The 22,189-nt window shown below is 34.6% G+C and overlaps 3 protein-coding genes across 4 annotated transcripts; 2 read left to right on the top strand and 1 right to left on the bottom strand.

The window, feature by feature from the left end:
- The first annotated feature begins 10,298 nt into the window (after nucleotides 1-10,298).
- Nucleotides 10,299-10,974, top strand: LOC147281581 (uncharacterized). The gene has a single exon (XM_086249156.1). It carries the CDS (start codon nucleotides 10,326-10,328, stop codon nucleotides 10,602-10,604), a length of 279 nt encoding a protein of 92 aa, XP_086105282.1. The 5' UTR covers nucleotides 10,299-10,325; the 3' UTR covers nucleotides 10,605-10,974.
- A 3,284-nt stretch (nucleotides 10,975-14,258) lies between these two features.
- Nucleotides 14,259-16,661, top strand: LOC147281580 (wall-associated receptor kinase-like 20). The gene is given in 3 exon segments (XM_086246592.1): nucleotides 14,259-15,048; nucleotides 15,144-15,206; nucleotides 15,598-16,661. Coding segments are annotated over 3 exon segments (1,917 nt in total).
- Nucleotides 16,662-17,358: 697 nt separating this feature from the next.
- LOC147281579 (CASP-like protein 5B2) lies at nucleotides 17,359-19,702 on the bottom strand. 2 transcript variants are annotated; one of them, XM_086247655.1, is made up of 3 exons: nucleotides 19,266-19,702; nucleotides 18,693-18,825; nucleotides 17,359-17,682 (listed from the first exon to the last, which is right to left on the bottom strand). In XM_086247655.1, the coding sequence occupies exons 1-3, from the start codon at nucleotides 19,394-19,396 to the stop codon at nucleotides 17,479-17,481; spliced, it is 468 nt and encodes a 155-aa protein (XP_086103781.1). In that variant the 5' UTR covers nucleotides 19,397-19,702; the 3' UTR covers nucleotides 17,359-17,478. The 2 variants fall into 2 exon arrangements, with proteins under 2 accessions (XP_086103781.1, XP_086103782.1); XM_086247656.1 differs by having other exon boundaries at nucleotides 18,720-18,825.
- Nucleotides 19,703-22,189: the final 2,487 nt, after the last annotated feature.

Genomic DNA, 22,189 nt, shown 5'->3' with positions numbered 1-22,189 from the left:
AGATAAGTATAGACAAAATATTAGGTATTGGTTGCGTCTAAGAAACAAAAGTAGTACAAGCTTCAAATAATTAATAGATATATATTTTTCAAGGGCAATGCTAAAGTGCCTTAATTATTTGTGTCCTAATTGTGCCTTAATGATATGGCATTGCCATATAAGCCTTTATAAAGACTATTTTAACCTTTTTTTTATAAATATTACAAAACTTAAGTTTAGCTATCGTTTTCTATTCTCTAATTTTAATCTCAGCAATTCTATCTCATTAATTAAATCTGATGGAAACAATAAATTTTATTGAAAAATAGAAACCATGACTTCTTTATATATTATTTTTTCCAAACCCATTTCCTTCCATCTTAATTCATTACAAAAAGAACCAAAAGAAACCCATGCATGTTTACAAAAGATGGGTTTGCTGTCAATATCATCAGTAAAACCCGACCTAATAGCACAAGATCATCTCATTTGATTCGTGATAATATCAAGGTTGGCCTGATGGATATAGGATCTAAACATTAGAAATGTAAAATTTCAATTAGGAATTATACCCTAATCGCAATAGATGCAATCAAAAAACAAAAACCATTAACAAAAGAAATAAGAAGGGAGATGAGTATGGCCCTCAATTAAATGGTTGAGACGAAGCAATCTGTATCACTATCACGGTGATTGAATTGAGTTCAGAAGATTTGAGATTTTGAAATGGATTTATTTTGGATTTTGGAGAAGACAACGTACTACTTAGGGTTTTTGCCTTGAAATTAAAATTGGCCGGGTTGGGCAAGATAGTCTTTTAATAATAACAATAGTATTATGATGTAGAAAATAAATAGTGGCGTATGCAATTAATTTTGCCACATCAAATTAGGGAACAAAATATTTTCCCATTTCCAATTATACATGCTTAAAAAATATTGAGGTAGGTGCCTTGACATATTCAGCATATATGCAGCTAGTTGACTTTTTTTTGTTACAAATACGCAGTTGACTTCACCACATTATAGGAGTAGTATATATATACATTAATTATGTGACTTAAGACATGGTTAGAACATATATATATATATAGATATGCCTGTATTGATGCAATGAGATAAAAGCGGCATTAATTGTGTTTTCCCCTTGTTTCTCTTTGTTTTCGTTTTGTTGACTTCACCATATTAATTCGTCATGTGTTGATGAATGAATGAATGAATGATCATTCATGAATGAATTGAGCACATGCAATAAGCTTTAGTTTTGATCCCATCAAGTTTGAAGCTCGGTCAATATGTATGTTTTGGATTGTTTGAAATCTGGAAGTGACCGCGTGCACAGAGTTGGAAATGTGTGGAACCTCGAGGACAAAAAAAGTGAGCAAAACACACCCCTTATTGGTGGCACAAAATGGGGTGTCGATTGGGAACTTTAGTCCCTATTACCCAATTGACACCCATTTTTGTTAAAATCGAGACACTTCAGTCCCTATTGCCTAATTGCCACCTCATTCTATGTCACCAAAGAGGGTGTGCTTTACTCACTTTTTTTGTAGTGCTCCATGCATATATCATCAAATTGAGAATCGATATTTTCATTCGTGTACATATGAAAGACTGTTGAATATTGTTGATAATTGTTCACGTTCTGAATGGATATATACATATTTTGGAGCCGATCGATATTTATGTAAAAATTATATAAGTATAAATATATATATAGTTTTTCTCTAGAGCATATTCGTCTGTTTTTTTTTTTTTGCAGATTCTCATCGCCAAGTGCTCGGCACCGCTTCTTCTGCTGATTTTTTAGGGTACTTCCCTAATGATTCACTCAATACTCTCTTGAAGTTAAAATCTAACATAAAGTCGATAAACCAGTGTCGAGCTCTCGTGATCAAGAATAAGCTGGAAATCCATGAAAAACAAATTGCGGACTATATATGGGAGTGGGCCCTGCATTGGGATCCCATAAATATGGGATCCCACACTTGGAAGTTTTTTGTATATGTGTATATATATATACAATAATGCTCTAAAGCTAACCAGTTAGCAAATTAATACAAAGCTAATCACCATGTTGGCCCGCCATACAATGTAATCTCAAAATCTGAACCGTTCTTTTTTTATGCCCTACTTTAAAGATCATCTCTGTAAACAAATTTTCAAAATTAAAAGTTATTTAGCAATTTAATTGTAATAACAACTATTTATATGTTTTTATCGAAAACAGTGATCGTCTATTTATTTGATCACAACTAAATGACTAAATGATTTCTGATTTAGTTAATTTTTTGCAATGATGATCTTTGAAGTAGGGCCTCAAAAATAGACGGTTCGAATTATGAGATTAGTTATATGATGAACCCAAAAATATAGTTATCTTCATATTAACTTGCTAACCAATTAGTTTTAAAGCTCTCCTCTACATATATATATATATATACAAGAATGCTCTAAAACTAACTAGTTAGTAAGTTAATACAAAGCTAACCACCATGTTGGGCCCACCGCATAATGTAATCTCAAAATCCGAACCGTCTATTTTTTAGGCTCTATTTCAAAGATCATCTCTATAAAAAATCTCGAAATTCGGAAATTATTTAGTCATTTGATTATAACAACAACTATTTATATGCTTTTATCGAAAACACTTATCGTCTATTTATTTGATCTCAATTAGATGAATAAATGATTTTCGATTTAATTGATTTTTTGTAATGATGATCTTTGAAATATAACCTAAATAATTGACGGTTCGGATTATGAGATTAGTACGTGGTGGTCCCAAAAATATGGTTAGTTTCATATTAACTTGCTAACCAGTTAGTTTTAAAGCACTTTTCTATATATATATTGACAGGTTTTAAGTTGATGACAAGCTAGCTAGCTAGCTAGCTTCGACATGGTATATATAGTATATATATAGCTGACGTATATGGTTGAATTTCACAACAGCCAGATTTCTGATGGAGAATAATATATAACGACTACTTATACTTAATTTATTATTTATATATATCTTGCATCAAACACAGCCATTTTTTGGGCCATTCTTACTACAGATCGAGTTTTAATTAATTTCTGGGTTGATAATATTTCGACGAGTCGTTTTGGGATGCGATGTTGCATGTGCTGAAATTGAAAACAATTTGGAAAAACTATTTTTTTTTTTGGCCGGGAATATGGAAAAACTAATTAATCCATGTTAGTTGGGAAATTATGCATGCATCACCCGTATATCAAACTGAAAGAAGTTTTTTTATTTTCCCTTGTACGTTTTCTATAATAAAAGGGTGAAGAATGTCTTCTGATGAACAGACCAAAAAGTTATAGTGCATGAATGTGCATGCATGGATGCAGTCAACTAATTATTAAATTCATAATTAATAGTAGCTCGGAATTAGAAAAAAAAATAAAAAGTAAAATTGTAAACATAAGAGAGAGGGAAAGAGACAAAGAAAGGAACTAAGCTTAAATATAGGGTATTGCATGTCACCCCACCTCTCAAAAATACTTGTTTGGTAGTGCAGACTCAGAATCAGATTAGTTTATTTTTCAGATTACTTATTAAAGATAATTTATGTAAAAAATTAACTTTATTGGATATTATTTAGTTATATAATTATTATCGAATAAATGAAATAAATGAACAGTTTGTATTTAAATAGTGATTTCTTAACCAAATCGTTCATTTTATTTTATTTATTCGATAATAGTTATATAATTAAAATATTTTCGATTAAGTTAATTTTTTTAAACAATAATCTTCAATAAGTTATCTAAAAAGTAAACGATTTGAATTTTAAATTTGCATTATCAAATATAAATATTTTTGAAAAGTAGGATAACCTGCAATAACCCTATGGTAGTAGTTTAGTAGGATGACTCTTGTCCTAAATATATGGTAGTAGCTTAGTAGGTGACTCAAGCATTGTCCTAAATATATGGTTGTAGCTTAGTAGGTTGACGCAAGCATTGTCCTAAATATATTTAGTTCACAACCGACATTCATTTTAGCTGCTCAGTTATTGGTCCGGCGGCAATAAATTTATCGAATGACTAAGACACATACACGTGAGTGGGACCTCACCCACTCACTTGCATCCACATCAGTACTAATAATGTTAAAGGTCTACTATTTGTGTGAAGACTAATATTTTTTTGTTTGCCTGATTGTGATGGATGATGGATCTACATTATATAACATGATTATATTTCGACCAAAATAAAGCATGATATATTATATATAATTATGATAAATTAAACATAATAATTGATATAACAATTAATTAGATCTCACATGTTTAATGTGATTATGAAATATAATAATCTAACAAAACTATTTAAGTACTTAATTATCATTACATCATAGGAGGGATTTGTGCGGATAATCAGTACTTATCTTTATGTTATATTTGTACTGATTGACCTGATTATGGCATAAGAATAATATTTGCCCTAGAAATTAAAGTGAAGTTAATATTCGGCTTTGCTAAAATGAAAACAAGCTGATAAGACATGCATGCAATTGAGTAGGAGTAAAAAGTGTTAAAGAAAGTAGAGCATGTGGCCTCGTTACAATTTGTCGAGTTTACGGATACATATATATGAGGACATGGAGTGTAAGCCAAGGCGCAGCAGCAGACCAAAAAGAGCCATTCAACAGAGAAAAGGCACTGAAATTCAACCATGGTTTTTGCAGCACCTCCTTGTTTTAATCTTTTCGATCTTCTTTACCTTCCCTTCAACACCACTCGCTTTCTCCGGCCTAAAATATGTACGCGCCACAAATGGACCCCATACATAAGTGATAGGCCCACCATTTCAGGAATGATGGCAGAGTACGTCTGGATCAAGGCGCTTTGTCGGGAGCCTACCTATTTTTCTCTTTTTGTCTCGTTCTTGTTTAGTCTTAAAATTAAGCGAAAGAAATCAGATTCGAAATTATATGCCCGGTTTGGTTTGTGGGTTGGAAGAATTAATGGGAACGAGAAAATATTTTCATTTCTATGCATGGTAATTAAGTGTAACTGTGTAAGTATAGAAAAATAAATTCATGGTTTATGGACAATTACTAGCTTGACCGGGTTTGGTTTGATTTTCCCTTCTTTAAAGGAAAAGAAATATAAGATATTTACTAATTATTTCCTCAGCATTATTAAACATAAAAATGAAAATCTTGCATTCCATTTATGTGAAATGTATAAGAACTCGTGAACCAAATAAAAAAGAGTAATAAGAAATTGTGAAGCTGATTGATTATCATGATGTAATTTTAGGAACATTACACAAACGATTAACCAATCCCATATTACACGCACAAATTTTTCTTTTTAATTCTCAAATTTTGGATACTTGAGATTCCTTCAGGTTATAGAAAGAAAACAATTAATTTTGTAGTTCCTCTAAGGAGAAAGCCCTGGCCTTATCTTTTGGGAAAAGGGAGGGGGGAAACCAGATAAAGCAACCTAGCTATTTAGCTAGCTACCAACTTGCAATTCGATCCCATGGTACAAATCGAAACAATGTCAATATCAAACTCATATGCAATTACATGCAACCTGCAGGTGACTGAATAACTGTTAAAAACCATATATATATATGATATGAATATATGATCATCTACTAATTGGTCCTCATTCAAGGTTTATACATAAATAATGATATATGATACATCGATCACTTAACCAATTAAAACCGTTTACTTAGTTCTTGCACCTCTTTCCTTTTCGCCATATATTTCTAATTTTCTATGAGAGCTAGCAATATATGCAGGCTAGGCAGCTTTTCAGTAAACCATCTTTATTCTTTACATATATAAAAGCTGCACACATGTTCTTTTAACTTGGGACCATATATATATATATATATGGGAAAAGAGAAAAGAAAAGAATTTAGAGCCTCTTATATAGTCTACATGCATGGCAGTACATGCAACCACTGGGATACTTTTACCAATTAAGATAAACAAAACAAAATGATCATATATGCAATACCAGCAAATATGAGCAAGACAAACACTGCCTACAATTCCCCGATAGAACGGGCAATCAGCACGCGTGCATATCCCACTTGATAAGTCACTGTCGAAAAATTCATGTTTCACTTACAACTTGTTTGAAAGAATGCACAAAAGGAGGTGCTTCATCAATAAAGTTAACCCACAATTCGTACATATTTACAAGAATGGCTGCAATGAAATTGGTTGAAGGATCAGGAGCTATCAAGTTAAACCAATTTGGTCCAGGGACTACATGCATGAAGTTTCAAGTAGTGACCAGAGCATGTGCAAGAAGAGACCACACTATCGCAAGTGAAGGAATAGGGTGATTATGACTCATGAGGCTATATATATAGGTGTCCGGCTGAGTAGTTTAACCTTATAGGATTGTGTCACCAGGCCCAAGGCAAGGTATGGTTAAATAACTTAAATTAAAGAGACCTAGCTTCTACCATACATCCATTATTTACTGGTGGAAAACCTTATTAGAAACAGATGTAACCTTATTAGAACAACTATCACCTGTAATTAACCACCTCTAATTAAGCTAGTAATGAAGTTTATAAAAACTAAGAAATTGTATATTTAGGTTGCTCGATAAGCAAATTATCTCTACGCGACCAAGCCCAAATCAAGTAAGGCCCAAGAACACGAAGCAGGACCACTTTGAGTAGAATGGACAATTATTTGAGGCTGACTTAATATCTTAAGGCCCAAGGGGTCTGTTTCACAATGCCCATGCCGTATAAGCAAAAACTCCTTCTAAACTCCTGGCCAAAAAAAAAAAAACACTTCTTCTAAACCAAGCTCCACACAATAAAAGGTTAACATATAATTCTTCTATTCACCATCGTCATCTCCTGTCTACTCTATTGTCAGCAATAAAAGTCTTGTTAATTAAGTCCACCGACTCTTATAAGAGATTTACTCCCAATGATCATGATTGCTACATGAGTTACATTTATGGATCACATTGTCAATTATATATCTCTTGGTAAAATAAAATCCACTTACATAATTAATCCCTAGGTTGAAATTTATGCTATTTTTTAATTAAAGAAATGGTGTCACTTCATGCTATATGATATATAATATAGTAAATTAGGGATATCCCCATCAAACTCATTTTTTTCCTATTTAAACCCATGCCTTTTTATTTTCATGTGTTAACCCCTTTGATTATCTGCCAACTCAACCACTTTCATTTTTTATTTTATGCCCTTTCATCACCTAATAGACGTTTTGTTGTAGTTGACTCTTTGTTTTTTTTGTAACGGTTGTAACTTTCCCTTAATTTTGCTTGCTTTAATGCTGAGTATCTTCTATGTTTAATGTTTTCTTTTGAATTATATTAATGACCTACAAATAACCTACAGATTATTCTCATAAATAAACAATGAACATAAAAAAAAAATATATATATATATACAGGCTCCTTCTGTTGAGATATATCTCAACTTATTTATGTTGAGGTATGACCTTATTGGGGCACACACGAGTCGTTTTGTGTCGATCCGAACCGTTCGCAAGGATTATCTTCATTGATAGATCATCCTTGCAAAAAATTAGCCAAATCGGAAATCATTTGCTTATCTAACTTTGATAAAACAAATGGACGGTTTCATCGAAAATATTTAGTTCGTCCATTTATTTGATCAAAGTTAGATAGGCAAATGATTTCTGATTTGGCTAATTTTTTGCAAGGATGATCTATCTATGGAGATGTAAAAATTGAACGATTCGGATCGACACAAAACGACTCGTGTGGGCCCCAACAGGGTATACCTCAACATAAATAAGTTGAGGTATACCTCAACAGAAGAAGTCTATATATATATATAAATATAATGAACATATACACACAATTCTAATGAACTAAATTATTAACAAATAAATTACCTACAACAACAAATAAACTTACATACAATTCTTTTTTAGTGATAAATAACCTACACAAATTAATTATATGAATTAAAACACCTACATTATAATGAACCTACATACAATTCTCAGTTGTAGGTTTCTTATTTGACTTAACTATGGTCTGAAGAAGATATATATAAAAAGATATTTGACTTCATTATTGATCAAAGGAGAAGATATATATAAGGTGTCTTAAATCAAGTATTTTAATGAAATTTAGGGGATTCATTTTCTAGGAAAATTAGAGAATTAATGACAATTAAAGAGGGACACAATTTGAAAACAATTATTAATTACATAATGTCACAATTTGTAAATAGTAGAGATTTAATGGAATATTGTTATTTTACGTGAAAGAGAATTTTAAATATGGGCTTTAACTATTTAAAAAAAGGTAATAGTATTAGACTTTAGAAAATAGCAATTTAATGGACTAATATTGAAATCACCCATATTACCCAAGATTAAAGACATCCACCTATGAATCTTGGAAGAGAAGATTACAGGCTGTATATATGATCTCATGTTCCACACCTTGCATATTCTGCATATATACAGAACCATTCGTTGGATCTATAATTATCAATCAAGTTAATTCATTACCATAATTATGATTATATATGCTGAATGGAGATGAAATCAAACATGCACTAAGTTAATGAGCATGACCCTACCACCAACATCTACAATACAACACACCTAATCCCTGATGTTGGCAGAAGCAATTTTGTATATAAGTTGGTGTCATCTTTTGTCAGTGTGTGTTGCCTCCAAGTTCAAAAGGGAAAATAATACCGCATTGAAAGGCTGGCAGTGTGACTGTGTGACAGCAGCAGCTTGTTTAATTTCGTCCCCAGTTTAAATTTAAAACTAGGCGAAGCGGGCACGCAGGTTTTGCTTTTGCTTGGGGTTTGGAGTGCTTTCAATGGCTGCTTTGAAGCTTCAATTTTAATTGGGAAAAGAAAACGACATGAAGACCGATTTTCGATCGTGGGATTGGATGACGGATGATGCAGGCAATGACTTCATGTACGACAATGACAATGGAGTGGTTGCTCTGATGAAGCAAGCTGTGTATGTACAAGCTAGATATAGCTAGATAGATTTATATATGGTTTAAGATTAGAATAACAATTTAATTAATAGGTATACGTGCATATATGGCCGGTCCGATAGAACATTCCTGATTTAGTTTTAATAAAGTCGTATATTTAGGTAAAGATTGTTAGGCACCTGTCACTAAATTCTGTAAATTTTAGAGATAAACATCCCAGAAAATTTGACTCTATATATAAAACTTAAAAGACAAAACGAGAGATTCAAAAGGAAAATGCTAAACCTTCAATTCTCAAAAATATACATGCACGACAACCCACAAAACAAAAGAGCTTATAAATTAAGAAAACATCTTATTCACATCGACTGTGTGCATATGTCGTTTGTGACATGAAACTAATTAATGAGATGATAAATGCAGACAATGTGTTATGTTATAAGGTGTTAGAGTACTGTAAGACGGCTCTATAAAAAAACAAAAATAGTGTAAGCAGTGTGTAATACTACTTAAAACTTATCGCCATTTGTCTATGTATATATAACTTGTGTAGGTGGCATGTTATATGGAATCGTATGGCTTTGTGCGACTTGGTCCACCATGTTTTTTTCTGGGGAGGTAACATATGTTCTATAATTTTTTAATGAAAAAATAATGATGGTATTATTTTAGCGTAGACAACCAGCTAAGCATATCGCCTGCTGAATCAGTATTATTTTATTCATCAAATACTTCCCTTTGAAATCAAATTTTATCAAACACATTAAAAATAGTTAGATGAGGACAGCAAGGCAAAATTGTTGGTCATGGTCATTAGTTTGAGAAAGGAAAACGTTTAATAACAGATAATGGGACCAATCTCATTCAGAAAGCTCAGAGAATATATTAAACCATTCGACCAATCACCAAACCTTAATAAAATAATTAGCAAGTCTCGATAAAACAATAAAAATTATTGTATGTTAGCATGATATAGTATTATAAACCCTTCAGTTATTGTATTTTAATAACTATATACATATTTTTTGAATAAATTTATAACACTACGTTAGCATATTTACCGCGCACATAAAATAATTTCTCATAAACTAAATCGGATAAGAACGAGGGAGATTTGGTAAGATGTAATGAAATGAAAGATTGGTGCTGTAGTTTGGATAGAGCTTTCAAAGTCGTCGTGCGGGTTTACATTGAAGTCTGCGTGGCTTGGCTTCAAGAGCTGGACTCCAATACTTGTTTATTTACTCCACGTCACCATTCCATATTTCCATCCCACACCCCCTTTTAAACCACCACCTCCAGTTCAAACTACCCACAACCTCTCTCTCTCTCTCTCTCTGCCTCTGAAACATCAAAAGCGCATTAAATGGAGGGTCTGATTCCGTTTGTTTATAGGGCCATAGTGGAATACAAGAATGGGAGACAACAAGCAACTGGGATCTTAAGCTCGTTCTTCACTGACTCTCCGTCAGCTTCCTATATCCGACTTCCCGGGGATTCGGATCGGTTCCAAGCATCGGATATCCAGCTCCTTATGTCGGATTATGGGCTTAATTCTGGGCCTTCACCTTCTTCTTCTGCGGCCCAAATTAGGATGTCGTCCGGGGTTCAATCCCCTGTTCGTCGTCGAGTTGCTACTACATGATCAATTCATCATCGTCAATTGATCATTCATGGTTGGTAATATTATTATTATAAAGGTGGTCATGATGACATGCATGCCTGAAGAAAGCTGAAGGTGCGCGACTTGTCAAACCATGGTTTGGTGAATGGTGGGTTAAGTGGTAATTGTCATCTCAACGTCTTGTGTATGATAACTTTTTTTTTTTTTTGGGTGGTTTTTAGTTTGAAGCAATAAGTTTGTGGAAACCCAAAGGGGCCACATGCTTCTGCTTTGTTGTCGTTGTTAGTGTGAATGTGAAGTTTAAGGAAATTAGACTGTGTCAAATGTAAATGTGTTGATTGTAATGTTTGAGAAAAAGTTAAGTGTGGTGGCCAAAGGGCCTTATTATTAACTGTTCATTCCATTTAGCAGTTGTTTGTATCATCTCTAATTTTTTTAGTTTGATAATTAATCATGGAATTATAATATCGGTCCTAAAATTTCGAAAACTCTAAATGAACTTTCAAAAGAAAACTAGCATACTAATACCCTCACTACTTCACTGGTTTGAGGGAGATATATATGTTCTATTCCTACATATTATTTAATTCAAATCAAATTTTCAATATTCTACCAAATAGTTATTAGTCTACTTGTATTTTTTTAATAGTATTGGAGAGGTTCTAAGTTCGAAATCCTTTTCCCCTACATAAAAAATTTCAAATTTCTCACATTTGAAAAGACTAAATATAATATTTTTGTTTCACTAGAACAAAAAAGGTTTATATATAGTTAACTTGTTTCTCTCTTTTATTTTTTTGTTTTCTGTAAAAGGGCAAGTCAAATGGATTGGGAGGTCAACCTGATATACTAAATTCGGATTGGAACTCAACTCAACTTAATCAGGTTAATTTGAGTAAATTCAATCTAAACTCAGAAAAGACTTAATGAACTCAAATTACTCAGATTACAAATATCATAAATTTGCAAGTTGGGTTGTATATTCATATTGAACATTGAGGTTTCAGTATCAAGTTAATTGAACCCCCTTTAGATCAACCTGAATTTGATTGCATATGGAATTTATTGACTCGTATTTGTTCTAATCTAGTATATGAGTTCGAATTTTGAGTTGAGTTTGGACGTACAGTTTGTAGCCAAAAAATGGACCAACAAGAGGTACGCGTAAAATCACAATCACACAAGAGAATACACACGAAATATAGTGGTTCACCACAATCAATATGGCTACGTCCATTTGGGTTGTTTGGGTTTCCACTTATGAACAAATGTAGGTACAATTTACATGAAAGAGCCTGAGAGCTTTAGAAAGAAAAAAGCTAGCCATGGGAGAGCCCCTTCTAAATGAGGTGAGGGTTCCTAATTATAGTATTTATAATGGATATGAGATCTTCCCATTTACAATTATCCCAATGTGAGATCCCACCCAAATAAGATTCAATATAACCCAATTACAAGCCAGGCCGAATACGCGCGGCACAAATATATAGAAGGGTTAAGGTTGAACCCATCCAAGTTGCACCTCTAATTCCATTATGTTAGAAGAACTTTACTTGGGTGCTAATTAAAAGCCAAACAAGAAAGAGGATTAGAATTTATGCAATATGGGATAGAAGCATTTTCACTTTTATTTTTTTTAGTTGGGTTGCAGTGTTAAACACGAAAATTGTAGGCCGTTCCTTTCTGTTATAAGGCCCAACCCAATATTGCCAAAAAAAAAAAAAAAATACCTTACCCTGCAACTCTTGCTCTGGACCACCGGACTCTCGGTCTTTGTTTTTGAGTTGAGACACCACCTTGATATATGTGGAGGAAATACGAAGGATATATCTCAAGTCTCGACTAAACTAAACACTCTTATATACTTTAATAAAAAATTGACAGGAGATGTCAAGCATTAGAAAAAAATTCTGTTTAATAAAAAATTATTGGAAATCTTGACTATTCTAAGACTAATCTAAATTATAAGATCATTTCACTTTCCAATATGATCATTGGAAGATTGTTAGTAAAAGGAAATTATAGATTTGGTTCACTTATTTTATATCTAGTTTAATTTTAGTTTACGATTTTTTTTAAGTTATGTTTTGGTCCACTAATTGTTTCATTTGTTCAATAAAGATTCAGATTTGTGACTTTAAATCCTTTAGGTTGTGTTTTCTTCAATTATAATTGAAGTATAAGTTATATTTCATCATTTCTTAATTATAAAAACAAATTTTGAGTATTATACTCTAAGAGAATTGAGATTGGGTGAAGTTTGAAAAATTGGCAGTTTCGGATACCCTACTTTGGGGTCAATTATCTTGAGTTTTAGAACTCCAATTTAAATGATCTTTATATGGTTGTAAAGAAGAAATGCATAGCGTTAAAACAAGTATGTTAGGGTGAATTTGGGTGAGATTTGATAGGGTAAAAGACATGTCAAATTTGAGAAAACAAATTTGGACCTTTATTAAAAAAATGGAACAATTAGTGGACCAAAACAGAACTTAAAAAAAATTGTGGACCAAAATTGAATTAAATTTGTAATTTTCTCTTGTTACTAATGTTGCCGTTTAAATAGCCACTATATATATATAAAGGACAAGTACTGTAAAATGAAAGTATGAAACCAAGGAAAATCTTTTGGAAGAGCCACTTAACATTGGAATTGTGAATTGCGGAGTTGCATTGTTATGGGATGCTAAACAAAGTAGGATGGCTTAGGATCTTGAGGTTTTGAGTGGACAGGGGAACATGCTCATGCAAGCTTGCAAGGAAAGTGATATGCATATCAATAGAGATCAGATTTTTGTTACTTCACGACAATCAAGTCAAGAGCAAGAATGAGAAAAAGCATTGAACCTGTGTAGAGTTTCAAGTTTCAAGGAATGTTCAAGTCATGATCGAACAATAAACTTTACAATGTTCCAAGAAACAAGGCCTTCATTTAGAACACCTAGATGAGTTATGTACCATGCACATGTTGACAAATGTGGACTGCTTTGGGCAACCCAAGCATTCACATAATATATATTAGCCACTCTTTTTGTCTACAAGAAGCTCATTGGAATTTGGAAACACAAAATTAGTATCACTAACGATTTTACAGAGCTGTTAGCCATGTTTGTTTGAATTATATTTTGAGAAATGTTATTCACTTTCTTTAATTTATTTTCTTTACCGACTTTCTCTTTTATTATTCTTATTTTACAGTATAAATTTATAATCGAAACTATTCATTTTTTAGATCATGAAAATAATAATGGTACATGTTGGTGGAGAAGGTGGATATCGTTCCCCTTAAATTTTGATTAAAATGTGGTTGATAATGTAATAAGCAAATATAGGACAATTAGTGTTATATATTTAACAAATATTCAACTTGTGCCACATCACATTTTAAGCATCACATATGTATCACTTATTTAATACGCGTGAGACATATTTGTATAGACAAACTCAATTCTATTAGAGAGGTGGTGCTAAAAATTAAATAACATTTAGCATTATTGTTTCAATAAAGACATATTACATCAATATAAGGTGGATCACACATTTTATTAGAAACGTAATATGATACCAAAATATAGTACAAATAGTTTTACGATCACTATTTGAAATGTGGTGATATATATAAATGTGATACAAACTAGTTTTTCTCCAACAGAATAGCTATAACTTGGCCCTCCAATGGAAAAAGTCCTGTTTCTTACAACAATTATCCACACAGGACTAACACTACTATCATGCTCCCGCTGCCTAACAGCCACGCGCCTCTGCGGCAACTGCGGCCGCGCTCCGGTGCCATACCCGCTAAGCACCGGGCCCGGGTGCGGTGACCCGTCGTACAGGATCCGCTGCACCGCGGGCACGCTATGGCTGGACGCTCTAAACAATTCATCCTATACCATCACTTCCATTTACCCGGAAACCCAACGGATCATTATCCGACCCGGCGGGCTGGCCCCAAACACTTGCGTGGCGAGCGATATCCACAGCCAAGGCATTCAGCTCGACCAGAACGGGCCCTTCAACATCACCAGCAGCAACACCGTCATGCTCTTGAACTGTACGGACGCGATGTTGCATTTGCAAGCGCCGATTAATTGCTCGTCGAACAGCGTGTGCCACAGCTTCATCAGGGACAATGCGGCCGCGTGTGAGAGAGCTCCGCTGTGTTGTACGTTCAAGACTGGTGGGTCCCAGACTGCTTATATTATAAGGGTTCACGGAGGAGGGTGCGTGGCGTACCAGAGCTTTGTGAATTTTGATGGTGGGACGGTGGGTGTGAAGAGCAAGTGGCCTGAGCCTGGGGTGGAGTTGGAGTGGATTTTGCCGCAGGAGCCCATTTGCATGGGCCCATTGGACTGCAAGGAGTTGTTGAATTCCATGTGTTTGGTGGATCCACAGAGCGTGGGCCAAAGGAGGTGTTTATGCAATTCGGGGTTTAGATGGGATCACATCAATGGTTTGTGTCAAAGTAAGCAGCAACCCATTTCGTCATTTTAATGAACCTTAGTTTCTGATAATTAAGCTCAGCATGATGTTTAATGAGAACCATTAACAACTGTGTAGGTGTTAAGTGTAAGCATGGAAAAGGCTGCAAAAATCGAAGGAAACACACTAAACTCATGGGTAGTACTCTCCACTAATCCATTCAATTTTGATTTTAATTCGGTATGTTACGGCAGAGTAATGTTTTCTTTCCAAATATCCAACATGTTAAGCTGATAAACTTCAGTAGTGCTAGATATACCACATTTTTATACCATAATTTCATACCATCTTATGTGGCAACTTACATGGCATTCATACATTGGATACTAAAAAATAAAAAGAAAAACCCAAAAAGAAAAAGAAAAACTCTGTCCAATAAAGTAATGACACGTGAGATGGTATAAGAATGTGGTATAAGAAATGTGGTAAGTATAGCATTATTATCACTTTTAATCTAAAAGATTCCGAACCACATATGAGACTGCTTATCTATTGTGGTATATGTTTTTGCTTAATTAAAAATCTTCTTCAGGTATGGCCATGGCTGTGGTTGGAGTACTACTTGTAGGCTACACCCAGCGTCACCTCTTGCAGAGAAAAGCACAGAAGGGTTTGGTGAAGCAGCGGGAGCAGATATTGTATTCCAAAACCACGGGCAGATCAGCCAGAATCTTCTTCACCACCAAAGAGATAGCAAGAGCAACCAACAACTTTTCCCAGGACAACCTCATTGGCTCCGGTGGCTTTGGCGAGGTCTTCAAGGGCACGTTTGATGATGGAACCATTATGGCCATCAAGCGTGCCAAGTTTGGCAACACCAAGGGCATTGACCAGATTCTAAATGAGGTTCGAATTCTTTGCCAAGTGAACCATAGGAGCTTGGTGCGACTACTTGGTTGTTGTGTTGAACTTGAACAGCAGCCTCTCTTGATATATGAATACATTCCCAATGGAACTCTTTTTGATCATCTCCACCGCCCTCATTCCGGTAAATGGGCTCCTATCAGCTGGCACCATAGGCTCCAGATAGCTCACCGAACCGCCGAAGGCCTTGCCTATCTTCACTCTCATGCAGTGCCGCCCATTTACCACCGTGACGTGAAGTCCAGCAACATTTTGCTTGATGAAAAGCTTGAGGCAAAAGTTTCAGACTTTGGGCTATCAAGGCTGGTTGAGAGAACAGAAGCAAATAACACTCATATCTTCACCTCTGCTCAGGGGACCCTTGGCTATCTAGACCCAGAGTACTACCGTAACTTTAAACTGACTGATAAGATTGATGTTTATAGTTTCGGAGTTGTTCTGTTGGAGCTTCTGACTTCTATGAAAGTCATTGATTTCAACAGAGAAGAGGAAGATGTGAGTTTAGTGGTGTACATGAGGAAGATGATGAAAGAAGAGAGGTTGATGGATGTAGTTGATCCAGTTATCAAAGAGGGAGCTAGCAAGTTGGAATAGGAGACAATGCAGGCACTGGGGTTTCTAGCAGCATCATGCTTGGATGAGCAGAGGCAAAATCGGCCTTCCATGAAAGAAGTTGCCGATGAGATTGAGTATATGATCACTATTATTAAAAGTGATGTCCCTAAACTCTAGTTGTTTCTGTGAGTAAATCCATGGTGACTAGCCTATCCTTATCTTAAAAAGTATGGCTCCTTAATCAGCTAAAGAAATTTCTCTGTAGTTCCACTGCCATCAACATCCTTGCCTTAACCAATGGATAAAGTTTGCTCCTTGTCATACATCAATATCACTTTTCTATCCCATCTAAATTTGGAACAAAAAATGAAAGGCAGAACAAAATGAATGAAACCTTACACTCCCCCACAAAAGGAGCTAAAGTTTTCTCTAACTAATTAAAAATCACATACTAAACTACATTTGATGAATTTACGTTAAACGCTAGTACAAAGAGAAAAACCAATATTTGAATAAAGGTATATTCACGTTTACTTTACCAATTGGTGTCACAAAATGAAGCCTAATGATTGAATATACTCTCAAGCTTTCCATCAGCATTTATGTCAAACATAATCATACAGTTTTAGCCTTAGAGGCTTGGAGTGGGAGTGTGGGACTTTGCAAGCTATAGCCTTATAGACTAATGACTCATCTGCATGTAGTTCAAGTATTTAACTTCCATGTCTAGATCCTGGAGGTCTGGCAAAATAGAAACGACATTGGATCGGTAGAGCTGCTTCAATACATCTTTGTATATTTTAAGCGGATCAAAAATATGATGGGGTGTGCAAGCGATATGAACAGACACATTGAAACTAAAATAGAAGGATGCTGAAAATTGCCCCAAAAAAATAAGGCAAGTTAAAGAAACTTTTTCATTTACAAGTGAAAATAAATGAATGCTGTAAGGTACATGTGTTGTGTCAACGGTAGGGCAGAAAAACATGAGTCCCTAAACCGATGCTAGTAAGATCCAGAACATCACGTGAGAAGATATGGCAATAAGGGCCCAGGTGAGAAAAGCGAAAGCAATTGAAATCTGGTACTTGCTGCATGGAAGATGATATTGATCTGTGCAGAAATCCATGTCTTTGGAATACAGAACTACAATCCCAGACGAAGAGCTTGCAGCAGCTAGTGATAAAGTAGCTGTTACCTGAACAATTTGAAATGTTAATTATGCCAACTAAAAACCCCTAAAGAGAGGGAAAATAAAAAAGGTGTATCATAAAACAGGAAGAAGCCAACATCAGCATGGCTCCAGGCTACTATGTGTTCAGACTAATAGGTAAAAGATATATTCAACCCAAAACCTATGTTCCATCAGGAGAGATCAAGATTAAACCATCTAATTATTACGAAGAACATGGAAGTAGACAACATTTGGAGCATCATTGGTGATTGCACTTGAAAGAAGAGAGAAATTACTCCCCCTTCCCCCTCAACAAAAAGGGGATAAGAAAAAAAGGGAAAGTATGTAGCTCTTATACTGCTTAGGCAAGAATTTAGATTTCTATACAGAAAAATGGGAATCATCAACATTCAACATATATATACAAAAATTTCAGCTTGAGAGGAAGATATCAACAATGAAAATAAGCCTTCCCCACAATCAGAACGGAAATCACAATCAATGATTTATTACTTTATTAATCATAAAAGAGAACAAGGGTCACCTAGTTTCTACCATATAATGCCTAATAGGGGTTTTAAGGCCTTCCAAAGCACAAATCAGTCCACACGCCAAAATCATTAATAGCATGAATATGCAAACCTATTGATTGCATGAGAGGGGCGTTTGGGAGTGCCTTTTGTAATACCAAAGCACTTTTATAGTGCCTGATTGAAATAACGAAAAGTGTTGTTTGAGGGTCAGAGAATTACTTTACGTGCTTCCTGGAAAAGCACATGATAGGTGCCTCTCCAAGAAGCAATGTCAAGTGAATTAGTGTAAAGCACTTGGATTTTGAATGAAAATTTTCATGTGTTACTAAACCAAAGCACTACAGATAAAGTAGTTTCATACAAAAGCACTTCCAAACATACTCAAAATATAATATCTGCCACGAATAAGCAGACATGTGCGCATATATCTGATTCATAACCTAGCAAGAAAGGAAATGTACAAAATAAAAAATGCTGAGAGTTTTAAGAGAAATGAAATACCCAATCACCAACAACAAATAGGCTCACTAGGATTGGATTTTGAAGGTCTCTCTTTCTCCTCAAGGCATAAACATCAAGACAAGCAAGCCCAAAGCTCCATAGCACTTGAAGCCCCATTGATGCAATCAAATAGCTGAACCATAGAACAGAGATCAACTTAAAATTATGTGCAGAAGAATTAGATACCAGTGAGCCCTAGTAGTTAAACATAAACAAGAAAAAAACGAATTGCTTTGCGATCGATCTTAAGAGCATTCACAACAAAATCCAACAATAGCAGGTTACAATATTTAATAACAACGAGAAGCAAATATGATAAACAACCACACAATATCGTTTGCCTGTTACTATGTTAATACTAAATACGTTAGAGACACTCTTTCACGAAAATTTCAAACCTAACCAGATTCTCAAAATTCTAAACATGAACACAAAAATTCATCCATTACATTATAAATAGAGTCCTGAACCCAACAAATGATGATGAGACATGTGGCATATGGAAACGATTTCTGAGTAAACTAAAATGCAAAAAAATTGAAATAAAGAAACCAGAAAAATAAAATGAAATACCAGAAAGCAGTGAAGGTAGCGAAGCCAGGGGCGGAGACCATAACTCCGATGGCGGCAGAAGCACATGCAAATTGGCCTATCCTCAGAACTAGCCCACTCGCCGACCCTGGTCTCCCAATCAGCTCCTTCATTTCTGAACCAAAACCAACAGAGAGGGCCCTTTCTCAAAACAAAGGGCCCTAATGCCAAACCCTAAGACTTCACACTCCTCCCATCACTCCAAATCTCCCCCCAATCTCCTTCATCATATCCTCATCAGTATCGATTCGATCAACTGGAAATTGCGAGGGTTGTGATTCAATTAAGATCCGAGGATTCTCACTCGGTATTTTGATTTTTGGAAGCAACAATCACGGGATCGTTGCGTTAAAGAAACCCTAATTTTGATTAGCTGTCGTTAATTTTGGATTAAGAAAGACGGAGTCACGGAATCAATGGATGCGAAATTATTAATGTCCGGTGGACTGGAGCTGTCTATTTAGTAATTACCTTGTGAGAGGGTTGAGGATCACTGACTGACTGACAGACACTTCCTACGTGGACTGCCCTTTTTCTTTTTTGTCCCTATATTTGAGGTCGACTGGTGTGCTCGAAAGACTACTGAGTTCACGTGGTCTCGTCCATTTGGAGTTGTAGATTTGCCAGGTGGAGGAATGGTAGTGGCTAGACCACGAAATGTTAGTCAGCAACACCGGATTTGTAAGCCTTACTCACGATAAATTATTTTATATATTCGATACACCGTTATGTGTCGTAATAATTTAATGTGTCATAATATGAGAGAATATTATTAATATTATACCTTATTAATATAAATATATCATCCAATAATACTCTTACACGTTGAATTAGTTACACTACTTGACAATGTATCGGATACACTCAATAATTTTTCATTAATCACATCCAGCTTATTGTTCATTTGTCCGAGATATAGTGGGGTCTGAGTGTCTGACGGTGCACTTCCTAATTTCTGGCTATGAAGGTCAAAGGATGGCTAGCGCCTAATTTTCAGTAGGAAGAAAATATACATAATTACTTTTTCTTTTTTTGAATAAAAAAAGACTTATTATTTGAAGAGTTTTTTTTTTTGCCATATTATTATTTGAAGAGTTAATTATAGCAATAATGCATGAATTATACTTGGAGTAATGTATCGCGTTAGTCTATGAATTTTATTTTAAAGTTTTGGAGTCCATGAATTATTAAGCTTCGTTTGTTTGACCGCAATGATAGAATGAAAATTGAAATTGCACTCTATTTCTAGATCATCCCATAATAAAATGGTTTTGAAATTTTCATTTTAGCGTTTGAAACAATTAGGAATTAGTATTAGGAAATGATTTACCATTTCCTTCAAACGTTTGGTAAGAAGTTGAATGGATTAAATAATTTAAGGATTTTTCAATTGTATCCTTTTTATGTTAAAATCTTTAAAGTCTCAATTAGAAAAAGAAAATTGAACATTCAAACTGAAAAAGAAAATAAACACTTATTTTGATTGAAAGCCTTAAGTCCGAATCATTTGTCCTACATTTAAAAAAAATAAAAAGACTAGAATATTTAATTGGCATGTGTCAAAATCGTGTTAAGTTATTTTATACATTTTCTAATCGTGCCAAGAATTTACATCATCAGGTATTGATTTTGTCATACATTTTTAGCATTACGTATAAGATAATTGTAAATATATTTTTAGTAGACTGGTAGTAGATACATTGAGACGCACATACATCAACCTGCCGTGCCGACAAGCCTTAGTTTTTCCTATTAAAAAGCAAAAGCTTTATGCTGTGTACCAGTTTGTGGGGACTAAGGAGGGGCTTGACCTAATCAAGCAAGTGGGTGAAGACAATGACATTTTATCTAAAACAGAGATAGAAACAAATTGTTATCTCTTGATCAAAATTATTGCAGACATGACAACGACCACAAAAGGCAAAGACTGAGAATCGGGTTCCCCATTGGATCTTTGTCTTTGTCACGCTCATTTGGAACTGTATGACTAACCGATTCTTTGGAGCCTCTGACTCAATAGTCACCAACTACAAATGCAAGAACCCAACAAACAAGCTCGTCCGGCCGGCCCCATTATATTATCACAACTCTCTCCTACTTTTTGCCCTTTTTGGCATCTCCAAAACTGAATGCAAAAAATTATTCTGTAACTAACTTGTATATCACATGATATGTTGACATATATTAAGAATTTAAAATATCAAAATGAAGTTGCCTATAATTTAGGAGTGGAATGAAATTAAAATGAGAGATGAGTTAATGTTAGAACTTATCTATGTACAAATTTAAAAAAAAAAAAAAATTGGGTGTGGCGGGAGTGATACTATAGCCATTCCAACTGGACTCATTTAATAACTACTATAATTTAAATAAATTCGTAACAATACTTCAATATATCACGTGATATTATTTGTTACAAATTATATTTTCACCTATTCCTCCGCCTTATATACAAATTTTGCCATGTTACATGGACGACACTATAGACTCTCACCGTCTCTGAATCGTTACAGCTTTAATGAAAACTGGACACATGTGTACGTATACATAAGTGTAGGGAGAGTGATACTATAACCATTCCAAATGAACTACTGGAGTGAGACTTACCTGCCCGGGAATACCAATAGGTGGTATCCTCATCATCCCCTCTCTCTCTCTCTCTCTCTCTCTCTCTCTCTCTCTCTCTCTCTCCTTGGTGATATTACACAAGTGGCATCCCATGGATAGATAAGTTTTATTCTTCCAACTGAGCTAATTCAATAACTGCTAATTTAAGTGAATTCATATAATTTAAATAAATTCGTAACAATACTTTCAACATGTTCTCTCTCTCTCTCTCTCTCTCTCTCTCTCTCTCCCCTTTTGGTGATATTACACAAGTGGCATCCCATGGATAGATAAGTTTT

This window comes from Dryas octopetala, chromosome 6, assembly GCF_963921425.1.
Source record: "Dryas octopetala chromosome 6, drDryOcto1.1, whole genome shotgun sequence".
NCBI lineage: Eukaryota > Viridiplantae > Streptophyta > Magnoliopsida > Rosales > Rosaceae > Dryas > Dryas octopetala.
Note: the sequence above shows the minus strand (reverse complement) of the source record. Positions and strands in the feature narration are given on the sequence as shown.